The following is a 13,473-nucleotide window of genomic DNA, read 5'->3' as shown; positions in this document are numbered from 1 at the left end:
AAAGTGCCAAAAGCATACACTGGAGAAAAGACAGCCATTTAATAAATGGTGCTGGGACAACTGGTTATCCATATGTAGAAGAATGAAACTAGACCTTTAGCTCTCACCTTGCACAAAAATCAACTCAAAATCGATCAGACATAGGAATTAGATCAGAAACTATACAACTCCTAGAAGAAAATATAGGGTCAACATTCTAGCATATAGGCACAGGAAATGACTTTCTCAATAGAACTCCTAAAGCTTGGGAAATAATGCCAAGAGTAGTAAATGGGATGACATCAAATTAAAAAGCTTATGCATAGCAAAGGAAACAAGAATGTGAAGGGAAACCAACAGAATGGAAGAAAATCTTTGTTAGCCTATTCTACTGACAGAGGATTAAGTTACAGAATATATAAAGAACTCAAAAAACTTTACACCAAAAAAAATCAAATAACCCAATTAATAAGTGGGCAAATGAATTAAACAGACACTTCTCAAAAGAAGAAATACAAATGGCCAACAAAGATATTAAAAAATGTTCTACATCATTAGCAATTAGGGAAATCCAAACCAAAACTATACTGAGATTTCATCTCACACCAGTCAGAATGGCAGTCATCAACAATACAAACAATAAAAATGCTGGAGAGGATGTGGAGAAAAAGGAACACTTTTACACTCTTGGTGGCATGTTAGATTGTACAACCAATATGAAAATCAGTATGGAGTTTCCTTAAAAAGTTAGGCATGGAACCACTGTATCACCCAGCTGTACCACTCCTCAGTATTTATCCTGAAGAACTGACGTCATCATGCTACAGTGATGTATGCATAACCAAGTTAATAGCAGCACAATTCACAATAGTCAATATAAATTACTAATATCAGAATTAAAGGGAAATAAAACTATATAGGTCCTACAGACATAAAAGAGAATAGAGAGATATTTTAAACAATTTTATACAGATAAATTTGACAAACTATGCAAAATAATTTTTAATAAAACCCAAGTTATCTAGTTGATCAAAGGAAAATCATAAAATCGGAATCACTGTTGAACATATTAAATCTATAATTTATCCCCAAAGAAAATTTCAAGTCTGATGTCTTTCAGAAAGGTAATTTCATCAAAATATTTAAGAAATAAATAATTATCAGTCCTACCCAATTTCTTTTAAGGAATAAAGAGAACAATTTTTTTCCTAGCTCATTTTGAAGCTATCATAACCCTGACACAAAAATATGACAAAGACATTCCAAGAAGAGAAAATTATAAGACTTATGAACATATGTACAAAAATTAAAACAAAGTATTAGATAGTTAAATCCACAGAATAAATACAAAGAATAATATATTATGACCAAATTTGGCTTTTTTTCAGAAGTAAAAATTGGTTTAAACTTTGAAAGTTAATCAGTATTATTCATCTTATCAACATAATAAAGGTGAAAACCATAGGACCATCTCAACAAATACAAAAAGACCTCCAATTAAGTTAGCCACTAGTTCATAAGAAAACTCAGCAAATTGGGGATAGGAGAAAACTTTTTTATTTTTATTTTTTTTTTTATTTTTTAGTAGATGGACACAATTTCCTTTATTTGATTTATTTATTTTTATGTGGTGCTGAGGATGGAACCCAGTGCTTCATGCATGCGAGGCTTTTCTTTTGTAGCTTCACCACTGAGTTAAGACTCCAGCCCCAGAAGAGGACTTCTTTAAGATGATAAAGGTTATATATAAAAATTCTAGGGCCGAAGGTGAGCAATGCTGGTGCGGATTGGAGAGCTACCTGACCTAGAGTGGTTGTTTCAATGGAAGGAACTGATAATTTCAAGACACCAAGCAAATTATCTGAAAAAAGGAAATCTGTGTTATGTTCAACTCCATATATAACTATCCTTGCCTCTCCATTTATGCAGAAGCTTGACTTTGGGACTGGGGTAAATGTTTACCTAATGAAAAGATTTCCAAGAGGTTTGTCTCATTCTCTTTGGGCTGTGAAAAAGATTAATCCCATCTGCAGTGATGATTATCGGAGTATATACCAAAAGAGACTGATTGATGAAGCTAAGATTTTGAAAAGCCTTCATCATCCAAACATTGTAGGTTATCATGCTTTTACTGAAGCCAGTGATGGCAGTCTGTGCCTTGCTATGGAGTATGGAGGTGAAAAGTCTCTAAATGATTTAACAGAGGAACAAAATAAAGACAGCCAGGATGCCTTTCCAGCAGCTGTAATTTTGAAGGTTGCTTTGAACATGGCAAGAGGGCTAAAGAATTTGCACCAAGAAAAGAAACTGCTTCATGGAGATATAAAGTCCTCAAATGTTGTAATTAAAGGTGATTTTTAAACAATTAAAATCTGTGATGTAGGAGTCTCTCTACCATTGGATGAAAATATGACTGTGACTGATCCTGAGGCCTGTTACATTGGTACTGAGCCATGAAAGCCCAAGGAAGCTTTGGAGGAAAATGGTATTATTACTGATAAGGCAGACATATTTGCATATGGCCTTACTCTGTGGGAAATGATGACTTTATCTATTCCACACTTTAATTTTTATGATGATGATGATGATGAAGATTAAGCTTTTGATGAAGGTGACTTCAATGATGAGGCATATTATACAGCTTTGGGAACCAGGCTACCTATTAATATGGAAGAACTGGATGAATCCTTCCAGAAAGTAATTGAACTATTCTCTGTATGCACTAATGAAGATCCTAAAGATCGTTCCTCTGCTGCACACATTGTTGAAGCTTTAGAACTAGATGGCCAGTGACCATGTTCATGACCACCTCACCATGTGTGGTTTGTGTCTATAACTGTTCTGTTTATTTGGATACATTTATATAGTCACTATGATGATCTACACAGTTACTAGTCTCTGAAAGAGGCCTATTGTAGGACCATAGTACTGTTAACATTTGAATTACTTCTTAAGGCTATTTTTTTGCATGATAAGCACTCAGTATTATACTGGATTTTCTGTGAAGTTTAAAAAACTAGCTCTGCAGTTCCTTAAATGTTGCTTATATAGAGCTAAAACACTAGCAATAAATGTTGTAAACTGTCTAATATTAATTTGAATTGGATGACCATAACTTTTACTAATGATCATTGTTACATATTTTCTTTTTATGAATCTATTAAAATTAGCACTTTATACAGTGCAAAAGCCTGCATTTGCTTCTAGTTTTTTGGCTGATGTACTTATTAAGTGGTCACTAGAACTTGAAGAAAAAAAAATGACTCAATAGAAAACTCCTTGGGTAGTTTGATTCTTTGGCTTGTCTTGCTGTCTTGGATCTCCCCAGTCTTAGTTGTTTACTTTAATTTACTTAATGTATTTTCTGTACTGATCCCTTTTTTAGTTTTTATTTATTAATCAAGATTGTATAAAAATAATAGAACTCAAGTAGGGCAATACAAAATAAAGGATAGTTTTCATACTGAAAAAAAAATAAAAATAAAAATTCTACTGTTACATATCTAATGATTAAATGTCAAGTGCTTTCTCTGAGTTCAGAAATAATTCAAGTATATTTAATTACACTATTAATCATTGCCTCTGTAGGTTCTTGTGAGTGTAAGAAGGCAATAACAACAACAAAAATTGTAAGGTATAAGTAATGGAAAGAAGGATCTAAAGCTGTCATTCTGGATGACATGCTCTAAACATAAAAAAACTCAAAATAATATATACACAATTAGCATTAGTAAATTCACTTAGATCACTGAATATAAAACCTAAGGTATATATGTATTTGCAAAAAGAATTAATAAATAAAATAATATTTAAGCAATTAATTTCATTGGAAAACATCATGTTTCTAGAAAAAATCTGAGGAAAGACATGCAAGATCACAAAACTGAAAACTACAGAATATTTCAGGGAAAATTAAAGATCTAAATAGAAGACTAGATATAGCATGCTCATGGATTTGCAGATTCAATATTGTAAAAATGCCAATTCTCTCTAAATTAACTTATTAATTCCATGCAATCTCAGCCAAGATCTCATTGTGTTTTTCTGTGGAAATTTATTAGGGGCATCTAAAATTTATAAGGGGATGCAAATGGCCTATAATAGTCAAGAAATCAAGAAAAAGACATTGTTGGAGAATTTACTACCATCATATAATAACATTTAACATAAAGTGATATTGGCCAAATTATATTGTGTGGATGAACTAATACGTAACAACAAATTCCACCATTATGTACAATTATAATGCACCAATAAAAAATGTGCTGGGAGAGCTAGATGTAGTGTCACATGCCTTTAATCCCAGGGTCTTGGGAAGCTGAGACAGGAGAATCGTGAGTTCAAATCCAGGCTCAGCAAATAGTGAGGTGATTATCAACTCAGTAAGACCCTGTCTCTAAATAAAATAGGGCTGGAGATGTGGCTCAGTGGTTGATTGCTCCTGAGTTCAATCTCTGATACCAAAAAAAAAAAATGTGGAGGAAAAAAATTTTAATTTGATTTTTAAAAATTCTTACTATAAAGCTACACTATTTAAGACAGAGGGGTATTTATGTGATAATATATAAATAGACCAGTAGAAGAGAAGGGCCTAGAAATAGGCCACACATATATAGTAACCTGATGCATAACAAAGATGCCATTGCAATTTTGTGGTGATAAGATTTCTTTTTTTTCTCAATAAATTGTGCTGAGGAGCAATTGGAAATTCATATGACAGAAACAGACTTTAACTCTACTGTCTTGATCCATCTTTTACTGCTATAACAGAATGCCAAATATTGGGTAATTAATAAAGAAAATAAATTTATTTCATTCACAGTTCTGGAGGCTTGGAAGTCCAAAATCAAGGGGATGCATCTGGTAAGGCTCTTCTTGATGCATTATAACAGCGCAGAAAGACCCACATAGTGGGAGAGTGTGCACAGGAGAGAGAGAGAGAGAGAGAGAGAGAGAGAGAGAGAGAGAGAGAGAGAGAGAAACTTGCTTTTACTAGAAACCCTCTCGCAAATGATGGCATTATTCCATTCATGGGAGCAAAGCCTATTTCACACCATTTACAAAAGTTAATTCCAATAGGATTGTAGGCCTAAATGTGAAAAAAATAACAGTAATATTCTACAAGAGGGGTTGTAGATAGTAAACATTTTCAGCTTTGTGGGCCCTAGGGTCTCCAACTGCAACTACTTGGCTCTGATTTTAGTAAAAAGACCCCTAAGAATATGAATCATAAAAGAAAATATTAATAACGTTCTGAAGTTTTGTTTATCAAAAGACATTATTAAGAGAATGGAACAGCAAGACAAAATCTAGTAAAAGATTTGCTATATGTATCAGTAGGGATATGTACACATATCATATATGTTGCATATCTGTGATACCTAAAGAATGCTTAAAAATCAATAAGGAAAAGGCAAGTAAATCAACAAACAAAATGAGCAAAAAATTTGAGTTGGCATTTTACAAAAGAGAATATCAATATCGACATATGTCATGAAAAGATGTTCCACGTGATTATTTATCAGTAAACTACAAATAAGAATAAACCATAAAGAGGTATCAATATAAGCCCAACATAATGGCTAGCTAAAATGAAAAACACTAACAATATGAAGTGTGGAAAGGCCATGGAGCAGCTAGAATAGGAAGTTTTATATAATACAAATGAGAGTGTAAATTTGTACAACCAGTTTGAACTGCTGAGGTCTACTAAAACTTCCACTATGATCTAGAAATTCTAATACTAGGTATATAAGAGAGGGGTATAGATATGTAAAGCAAAAGGAATGTGTAGGACCATTCACAGCAGTTTTCTTTATGATAGCCATAAACTGGAAATAACTCAGATGTCTATCAACAGCAGAATTGATAAACTGCGGTACACTTATACAATGAAATACCATACAGCAATAAGAATTTTTTAACACTGATGAGTATACAAGACATGATACCAGAGAAAAGACAAGACATGAAATTGGAAAAAGCAGTATGGGTTCATCTCTACAAAATTCATGGTCAGAAATAATAATCTATGGTGATTAAAGTAAAAATAGTGATTACTTATGGTGTAGGCACAATGAAGCATTCTGGGTAGCAGAAATATTTTGTATCTTCGTGGTTACATGAGTAATACATATGTAAAACTTATTATAATTTGATAATTTATCATTTGTGCATGTTTTGTCTATCTTAATTTGCAACCAAAATTTTAAAAGTCAAAAACTTTACACAAACATATTTTCATTGAAAGATTCAAATAATACCAAAATACTGACAGTAAGACATTAATCTTGCCATTATTTCCTACTCTTTCTCACTGTTCTCCCTAGAGACTACAATTGTGAGCATAAGTCCTAATTATCTATGTGAATGTAATATAAGAAATTCATTTTTGCAAGCTGGGATTTTGGCTCAGTGGCAGAGCACTGGCCCGCAAGTATGAGGCACTGGGTTCGATCCTCAGCATCACATGAAAATAAATAAATAAAATAAAGATATTGTGTTCATCTACAACTAAAAAATTATTAAAAACATTTTTTTGCTTATAATTTAGTCTTACTTTTCAAAATACGTCTCCCAGCTCTTTGTATGTTTAGTGCACATCATCCTCAATTTTAAAAAGCTGCATAATGTTCCAAACTATAAAAGTCATATAATTTAATCATCTTGTTACTAATTGAAACTTCAATTATTTCTAATTTTTCACTATTTGAAACAATACTTCAAGAAGCATATGTCAATATTCTGAGAGCACACTACAATATATTGATTTGCACTATGCACAATTAATTTCTGTAGGCTAAAATTGTGGAAATAATATTGTTAACTGAAGGAAAATTATAGTGCAAAAATTTAGGTACATTTTGCCAAATTGTCTTGAAGTAGATATTACAGGTTATATTCTAATCAACTGTCCATAAAAATATCTAATTTCTCACATGTTTATAACTGAATGTATCAATCTTTTAAAATTTTGCCAGTAAGGGCAAAACAAACAAAAAACCCCTGAAACTCATTGTTGTTTTAAGTTATATTTCTATGCATCATTTACATTTCTTGTGAAAGTGACTATATTTTTTGCCCCATGTTTTTACTAGTCTTCCTATTTTAATTGATTATTTTGGACTTTATTATGAATAATAAATATATTTTAATAAATATAGAAAATATTTTCTCTTAGTTTGCCACTTGTAAATTTTCTTTTTTTTCACATGGCGCTATCTAGGTCTCTCACAATAATATTGAACAAGCTTTAGTGGGAAAACATTTATTCATCATTAGATGTGAGGCTGGTATATGCATATAACACTCATTAAGATAAGAAAATTTCTCTGTAATTCTGTTGAACTAAAATGGTTTGCTTTCTTCTTAAAAATGCTAGTGTCGCCACAGGTGGTGGTAAGTGCCTTTAATCCCAGGAACTCTACAGGCTGAGGCAAGAAGATCACAAGTTTGAGGCCACCCTGGGCAACTTAGCAAGTCGCGCCTCAAGTTTTTAAAAAATAAAAATAAAAAGGGCTGTTGTTTACTGGTACAGTACCCCTGGATTTTCCCCAGTGCTGTAAAAATAAAATAAAACTAATATTATATAACATAAAAATACGAGTGTCCAGTTGCATCAAATATTTTTTGCTCTCCTTAAGATAATTATACTTTCTTTAATTTGAATATAATGATTTACATTAATATATGCTGAATTTCAAATCAGCCTTGGATACCTGAGATAAATCCTACTTATATTTTAAGAATGTATTCTGAGAAGTCAAAAGTCTAATGTTTTCTCTAATATGCAGAAGTTATGGCAAAACAAGAGAATTTAGAAAAGGGGGGGACACCAGAAAATGGAAGGGACATCATTGTAATAGAGAAGAGACGTTGAGGGGGAAGTGGAGAGAGATGGGAAAGGGGAAGAACAGAAGAATGAGGTTGACCAAATTATGCTGTATGCATGTGTGAATGTACCACAGTGAATTCACCTTTGTCTATACCTATAAAATACCAATTTATAAAAACAGCAAACAGAAGGGTGAAAGGCAAATGGAGTAGAGGAGGGGGAATCTGGGTGAGAGGGCAGGGGAGAAAGGAAGGGAAAGAAGAGGTACTGGGGACTGATAGGAAACAAATTATATTCCATGCATGTGTGATCATGTAAATATGAACCCTACTATTATGTATAAGTACAATGTACTAATAAAAAAATTTTAAATCAAGTTAAAAAAATCTGTGTTCATTTTGCTAATACTTAGAATTTCTATATCTGTGTTCATGAATGAGTGTGTTTTCCTTATAAAATTTTAATAGCCAGGCCATGTCAGCACCCACATAAGTGAATCAGCAAGCTTTCTATTTTTGCATATTTTGTGTTAATTAATATAGCCTAGGAATTACTTGTTCCCTACTTTTATAATCATTTGTGTTTGATGACTGGCTATAGTCTGAATGTTTGTGTCTCCCCTGAACCCTCAACACAGTTGAAACTGAATCCCCAGTGCAATGCTATTATGAAGTGGGGCTTTCAGGGAGGTGGTTAAGCCATGAGGGCAAAGCACTCATTAATGTGATAAGTGCTCTTACAAAAGAGGCCTGAGGGTACTTATTTGTCCCTTCCACCACAGGAGGACACAACTAGAAGGAGGCATTAATGAAGCACAGAAACCTTAGCTAAACTCTGAATATTGGTGCTTTGATCTTGGATTTCCCAGGCTCCAGAACTGTGAGCAATAACACTTTTGTTGTTTGTATGTTACACAGTCTAAGACATTTTGTTATGGCAACCTGAATGGACTAAGACAGGGCCCTTTTATAGATTGATTTTTGATAACCTTTTCAAAATATTCCATGTGTTTTACATCATTGTTTGTTATTTTAAAGTGGATATTTCCTGTTGGATCTATTTTCTCAATTTTAATGATTTATATTTTATAAAAAATATTTTAATATATTTTTAAAAATTTACTAGCTTAAACTTCATATTCACCTTGGAGAAGTGGTGCACACCTGGAATCCCAGTAACTCCAGAGGCTGAGGCAGGAGAATTGCAAGTTCAAGGCCAGTCTCAGTAACTTAGTGAGACCTTGTCTCGAAACAAATTTAAAAAACAAGCTGAGGATGTAGCTCAGAGGTGGAGAGTACCCCTGGGTTAAATCCTTATAACCATTAAAAAAAAAAAAAAAGAAAACTACTCCATACTGTAATTTCTAATGCTGATATTCTTTCTCCCCACCCGCACTACATTCCAGACTTTTAACATTTTGGTTCTTTTCAAAGAGTAAACTTTTCAGCTTTTTTTCTGCAACCCACCCCTCCCCCATTTATTTCTGGGTTTTTCTTTAGTAATACACTTCCTTTCTTTTCCCTTATATTTTTTTGCGTTCCTGGTTAGCCATTTCTTCTGAGTATTGTGGATTTTAATTTGTGTTGTTTTCACCGTCATTCTTGTTGTAGTGGTTCAGTGTACTGGCTCTGGATCACACTATCTAGGTATAAATACCAACTCTGTTATTTATGGACTGTGTGCCCTGGGGCAGCTTATTTAACAAAGCTTTGTTTCAATCTCATCTGTGAAATGAGACGATAATGGAATTAAACTCTCAAGATTATTGTGAAAATAAAAAGACAATTTATGTAGATCACTTAGCATAATTCTGGTTTGCATAGTCATGTCCAACACTTTTTAGGAATTTTCATTTCTAAATAAGAGCATGTCAAATTTCTTTTTAATAAAGTTATTTAAAGAAGTGGCTTCTATCTCTAAGGTTATAATTTTTACTAATTTGTTTATTGATTTCAAAATTTATTACAGTATGATCAAACATGATTTCTTATCTGGGAATTCATTAACAATTTATTTGTGTTTTTAGCAACTAGTTAATGTTTCATGTGTGTTTGAAGAAATTGTGCATTCACTCTTTATTGTGTACAAAGTCCTTTATACTATCATTTCATTATTGTGTTATTCAAAGTCTCTCTACCCTTAATTTTTTTCTCCCTAATCTGTTACTTTCTGAGATATGTATTAAAGTCTTCCAAAATGGCTGTGCATTTTTCTTTTCTACTTACATTTTTACCAGTTTTTACTTAGAAGTTATATTTGTGACTTTTGATGTTATAATGTGAGATTTATGAAGGTTCATTATTAGCAAAGCTTCTTATGGAATGGTATTATTCCCAAATAGGAATTATCTTGTTGAATCCTTTCACATCAAATTCTTTCTTGTCCAGCATGGTTATCATGTTTCTTTTTAGTAGTAGTTGCCTGATTTATTTTTGCATGTTCTTTTATTTTCAACTTCCTTCTTAGATGTGCTTCTAAATAATTTATAATAGATGTTGTTTCACCAAATTTTGGGTTCTTTCTATTGAAGAAATTTCATCCATTTGTTGTATAATTACTGATGATTTGAATTTTTTTCTTGCAAACTGATTGTGTATGTGAGTGTGTATCATGGTTTTAGAACTTCCCTCCTATCTGTTCAACATGGCTTATCCCTGTCATTCTTACGTTGCAATTATGTAGAACAGGAGTTGTCCTCCTGCTCCTTCTTTTAGCAAATAAAATTTTATTAAAACACAGGCATGCCATTCATTTACACCTTATCTATGGCTGCTTTCACACAACAGCAGCGGAGTTGAAGTTGTAACAAAAGACTGTACGGGCTACAAAACCAGTTATTAACTATCTGTCCCTTTACAGAAAAAGTTTACCAATAACTAATCTAGATTTTAATTTTATGTTAATAATTTTAAACATATGCCATATCCAGACAACAAGTTAAATACTTTCTCCACTGATTCTTGAACTTCATATCTAAATACTTTTTAAAAAAATGTTTTTTAGTTGTTGATAGACCTTTGCTTATTTACAAGTGGTGCTGAGAACTGAACTCAGTGCCTCACACATGCTAGGCAAGTGCTCTACCCCTGAGCTACAACTCCAGCCCCTCTTCATACATCTTGAATTCATTATTTATTTTGTCGAAGTTCATCTGACAGTCATCCTTTCAAAGAGAATCTATTGCTGATACATACCTTCTCAATTTTTCATATCAAAAATCAAGTTTTTTGGGGGGCTGGGGTTGTGGCTCAGTGGTAGAGTGCTTGCCTAGCACATGCAAAGCCCTGGATTCCATCGTCAGCACCACATAAAAATAAATATAATAAAGGTATTCTGTCCAACTACAATTAAAAAATAATAATTTTTAAAAATCAAGTTTTTAAGTTTTAATATCACTTTTGATTATTTTCATGGATATAGTATCTGAACTTCTCTGAGGCTAATTACTACATTGGTTATCCAAGAATGTATTTTTACATTCTTGCGGGGATATTGACCAATTTCACTTTACTTGATTTGAAGATATCAAAAAAAAAAAAAAAAAAAAAGAATCCACGCTAAATATTATTCAATTTGGTTTCTCCTCCTCACGCAAGTTCTTTCTCTTGCCAGCACCTCCCCCAAGTTTTCCTGCTCCCCTCCACCGCTACGGCCCCCCGGAGGTGCGGTCCCCAGGCCCACCGCCCGCGCCCACCGTCCGCAGCCGCGTGCTCCGCGCCCGTGTGCCCCCCTCCCGGACCCCTGCCCCATGCACCGCACACACTAGTCCACACGCCCCCCAGCCCAGCGGTAGGTGTAGTGCAGTCTGCGCTGGGCCGCAGTGCGGCTGCGCGCGCTGGGCCGCAGTGCGGCTGCGCGCGCTGGGCCGCAGTGCGGCTGCGCGCGCTGGGCCGCAGTGCGGCTGCGCGCGCTGGGCCGCAGTGCGGCTGCGCGCGCTGGGCCGCAGTGCGGCTGCGCGCGCTGGGCCGCTCCGGGGCTGGCTGGGCAGCGGCGGGGGCGGGGCCGGGAGCGAGCGGCGGCGGCGGTGACGTGGGGCGTGGCGTGGAGCGGAGCTTGGGGCTACAGCAGCGTGGGGACCTCGAAGTAGAAAGCCCCGGGGACAAGGAAGGAAGGCCGGGCCGCCAAGTCTCCGAGCGGCAGTTCTCCTCGGATCTGGCGGGAGCCTGCCCCAACACCTCGGCTTCAGACGTCCCCCTCCTCACCCCCCAGCCCCAGCCGCTGACGGGAGAAGGCAGCGGGGGGGGCTGAGGGGCGCCGCCATGCCTCTGCCGCGGTGAAGCGCCCGGCTGTGAGGAGCCGCTTGGTCTCCCCGGTGATGTCCCCCAGGCGGCAGGCGAAAGCGACTTACTGGAGCCCTGGGGTATAGGCCTAGCTTATCCAGCTTCCTTCCTCCTCCTCCACCCCTCCCCCCCTTTCGTCCTCCCCTCCCCGTCTCTTTCCTCCCCCCTCCCCCTCCCCCTCCCCCTCCCCCCCCGCCCCCTCCCCCTCCCCCTCCCCCCCGCCCCCTCCCCCCTCCACCCCTCCCCCCTCCCCCCTTCTCCTCCCCTCCCCGTCTCTTCCCTCACCCTTCCCGGCGCCGCCATCTTCCCTCCTTTCCTCTCCCCCACCCCTCCAGCAGCGATGGCAGAGGAACAACAACAGCCGCCACCACAGCAGCCTGATGCCCATCAGCAGCTTCCCCCCAGCGCCCCCAACTCGGGGGTGGCTCTGCCAGCCCTTGAGCCCGGGCTGCCAGGGACAGAGGCCAACGCGCAGCAACACAAGGTCAAGAACTCCATCTGGTAAGAGGATCCTCCATCTCTGGGGTGAAAAAGCCCAGGCACATATAAATAAATATAGGCCTATCAACAACTGAAAAATATTAAAAAAGAAAAATCTTTCATGTCCCTTTCCAGCCAGTTCCTACCCATCCCAAGCAACCACTGATTTGATGGTTTTGCTATCTAAATCATATTTAGATTGGTTTTGCCACTTCTACAATGTTATAAAAGTAGAATGATACAGGATATCTTTTGTGTCTGGTTTCTTTTATCGAAAAGACCCACTAAGTTGTGTTTGTTAGTAGTTTTTCTTTTTGTAGCTAAATGGTAGTATTGCATTGTGCTGATAAACCATTTATTTATCCATTTAGGTATCTCTAGGCATTAAGATTATTTCATGGATTTGACTATTTTGAACAAAGCTCTATAAATAGTTCTGTGTAATTCTGTTTGTGTTCATTTCTTCTGGGTAAATACTGTGAGTAGAATTTCTAGGTCAAATTGTAGAAGTATGTTTAACTTCCTGAAAAAGTGCCAAAGAATTTTCCAAATATATGAGAGTTCTAGTTGCTCTACAGTCTAACATTTTGTACTCATTGGTGTGTTATATTTAGTTCCATCATAGTAATATTTTGGTACCTCTGTTCTTTTTGATTAATCAAATAGTTTTTGTATTCAGTTTTAATCCTTCTAATGGATTTTTAGTTATACTTGCTTTATTTTCAGGGATTTTGATAGGGATTATAATATATACTCTTATCACAGTGTACTTGGTGTTTATATTATGTCATTATTATAAAATTAAGAATCTAAACAGGTATTGTTCCATTAACTCTTTTATGTTCTTTGTCCTAAAAATACCATAAAGTTTTCAAAAGGATTTTATGATTTTCAATTTAA

At 36.0% G+C, this 13,473-nt stretch overlaps 1 protein-coding gene and 1 pseudogene across 1 annotated transcript in view; both read left to right on the top strand.

The window, feature by feature from the left end:
• The first annotated feature begins 1,800 nt into the window (after window positions 1-1,800).
• On the top strand, window positions 1,801-2,772 carry LOC143641109 (lymphokine-activated killer T-cell-originated protein kinase pseudogene; annotated as a pseudogene).
• Window positions 2,773-12,433: 9,661 nt separating this feature from the next.
• The window catches only part of LOC143387606 (endothelin-converting enzyme 1-like), a 30,854-nt gene continuing 29,814 nt past the window's right edge, over window positions 12,434-13,473 (top strand). The window contains 1 exon segment of the mRNA XM_076841910.1: window positions 12,434-12,594. Within this exon segment, the coding sequence (XP_076698025.1) occupies window positions 12,434-12,594 (161 nt within the window).

The sequence above is a fragment of the Callospermophilus lateralis genome, unplaced genomic scaffold (genome assembly GCF_048772815.1).
Source record: "Callospermophilus lateralis isolate mCalLat2 unplaced genomic scaffold, mCalLat2.hap1 Scaffold_841, whole genome shotgun sequence".
Lineage (NCBI taxonomy): Eukaryota > Metazoa > Chordata > Mammalia > Rodentia > Sciuridae > Callospermophilus > Callospermophilus lateralis.
This window is presented reverse-complemented; position numbering and strand designations above follow the sequence as displayed.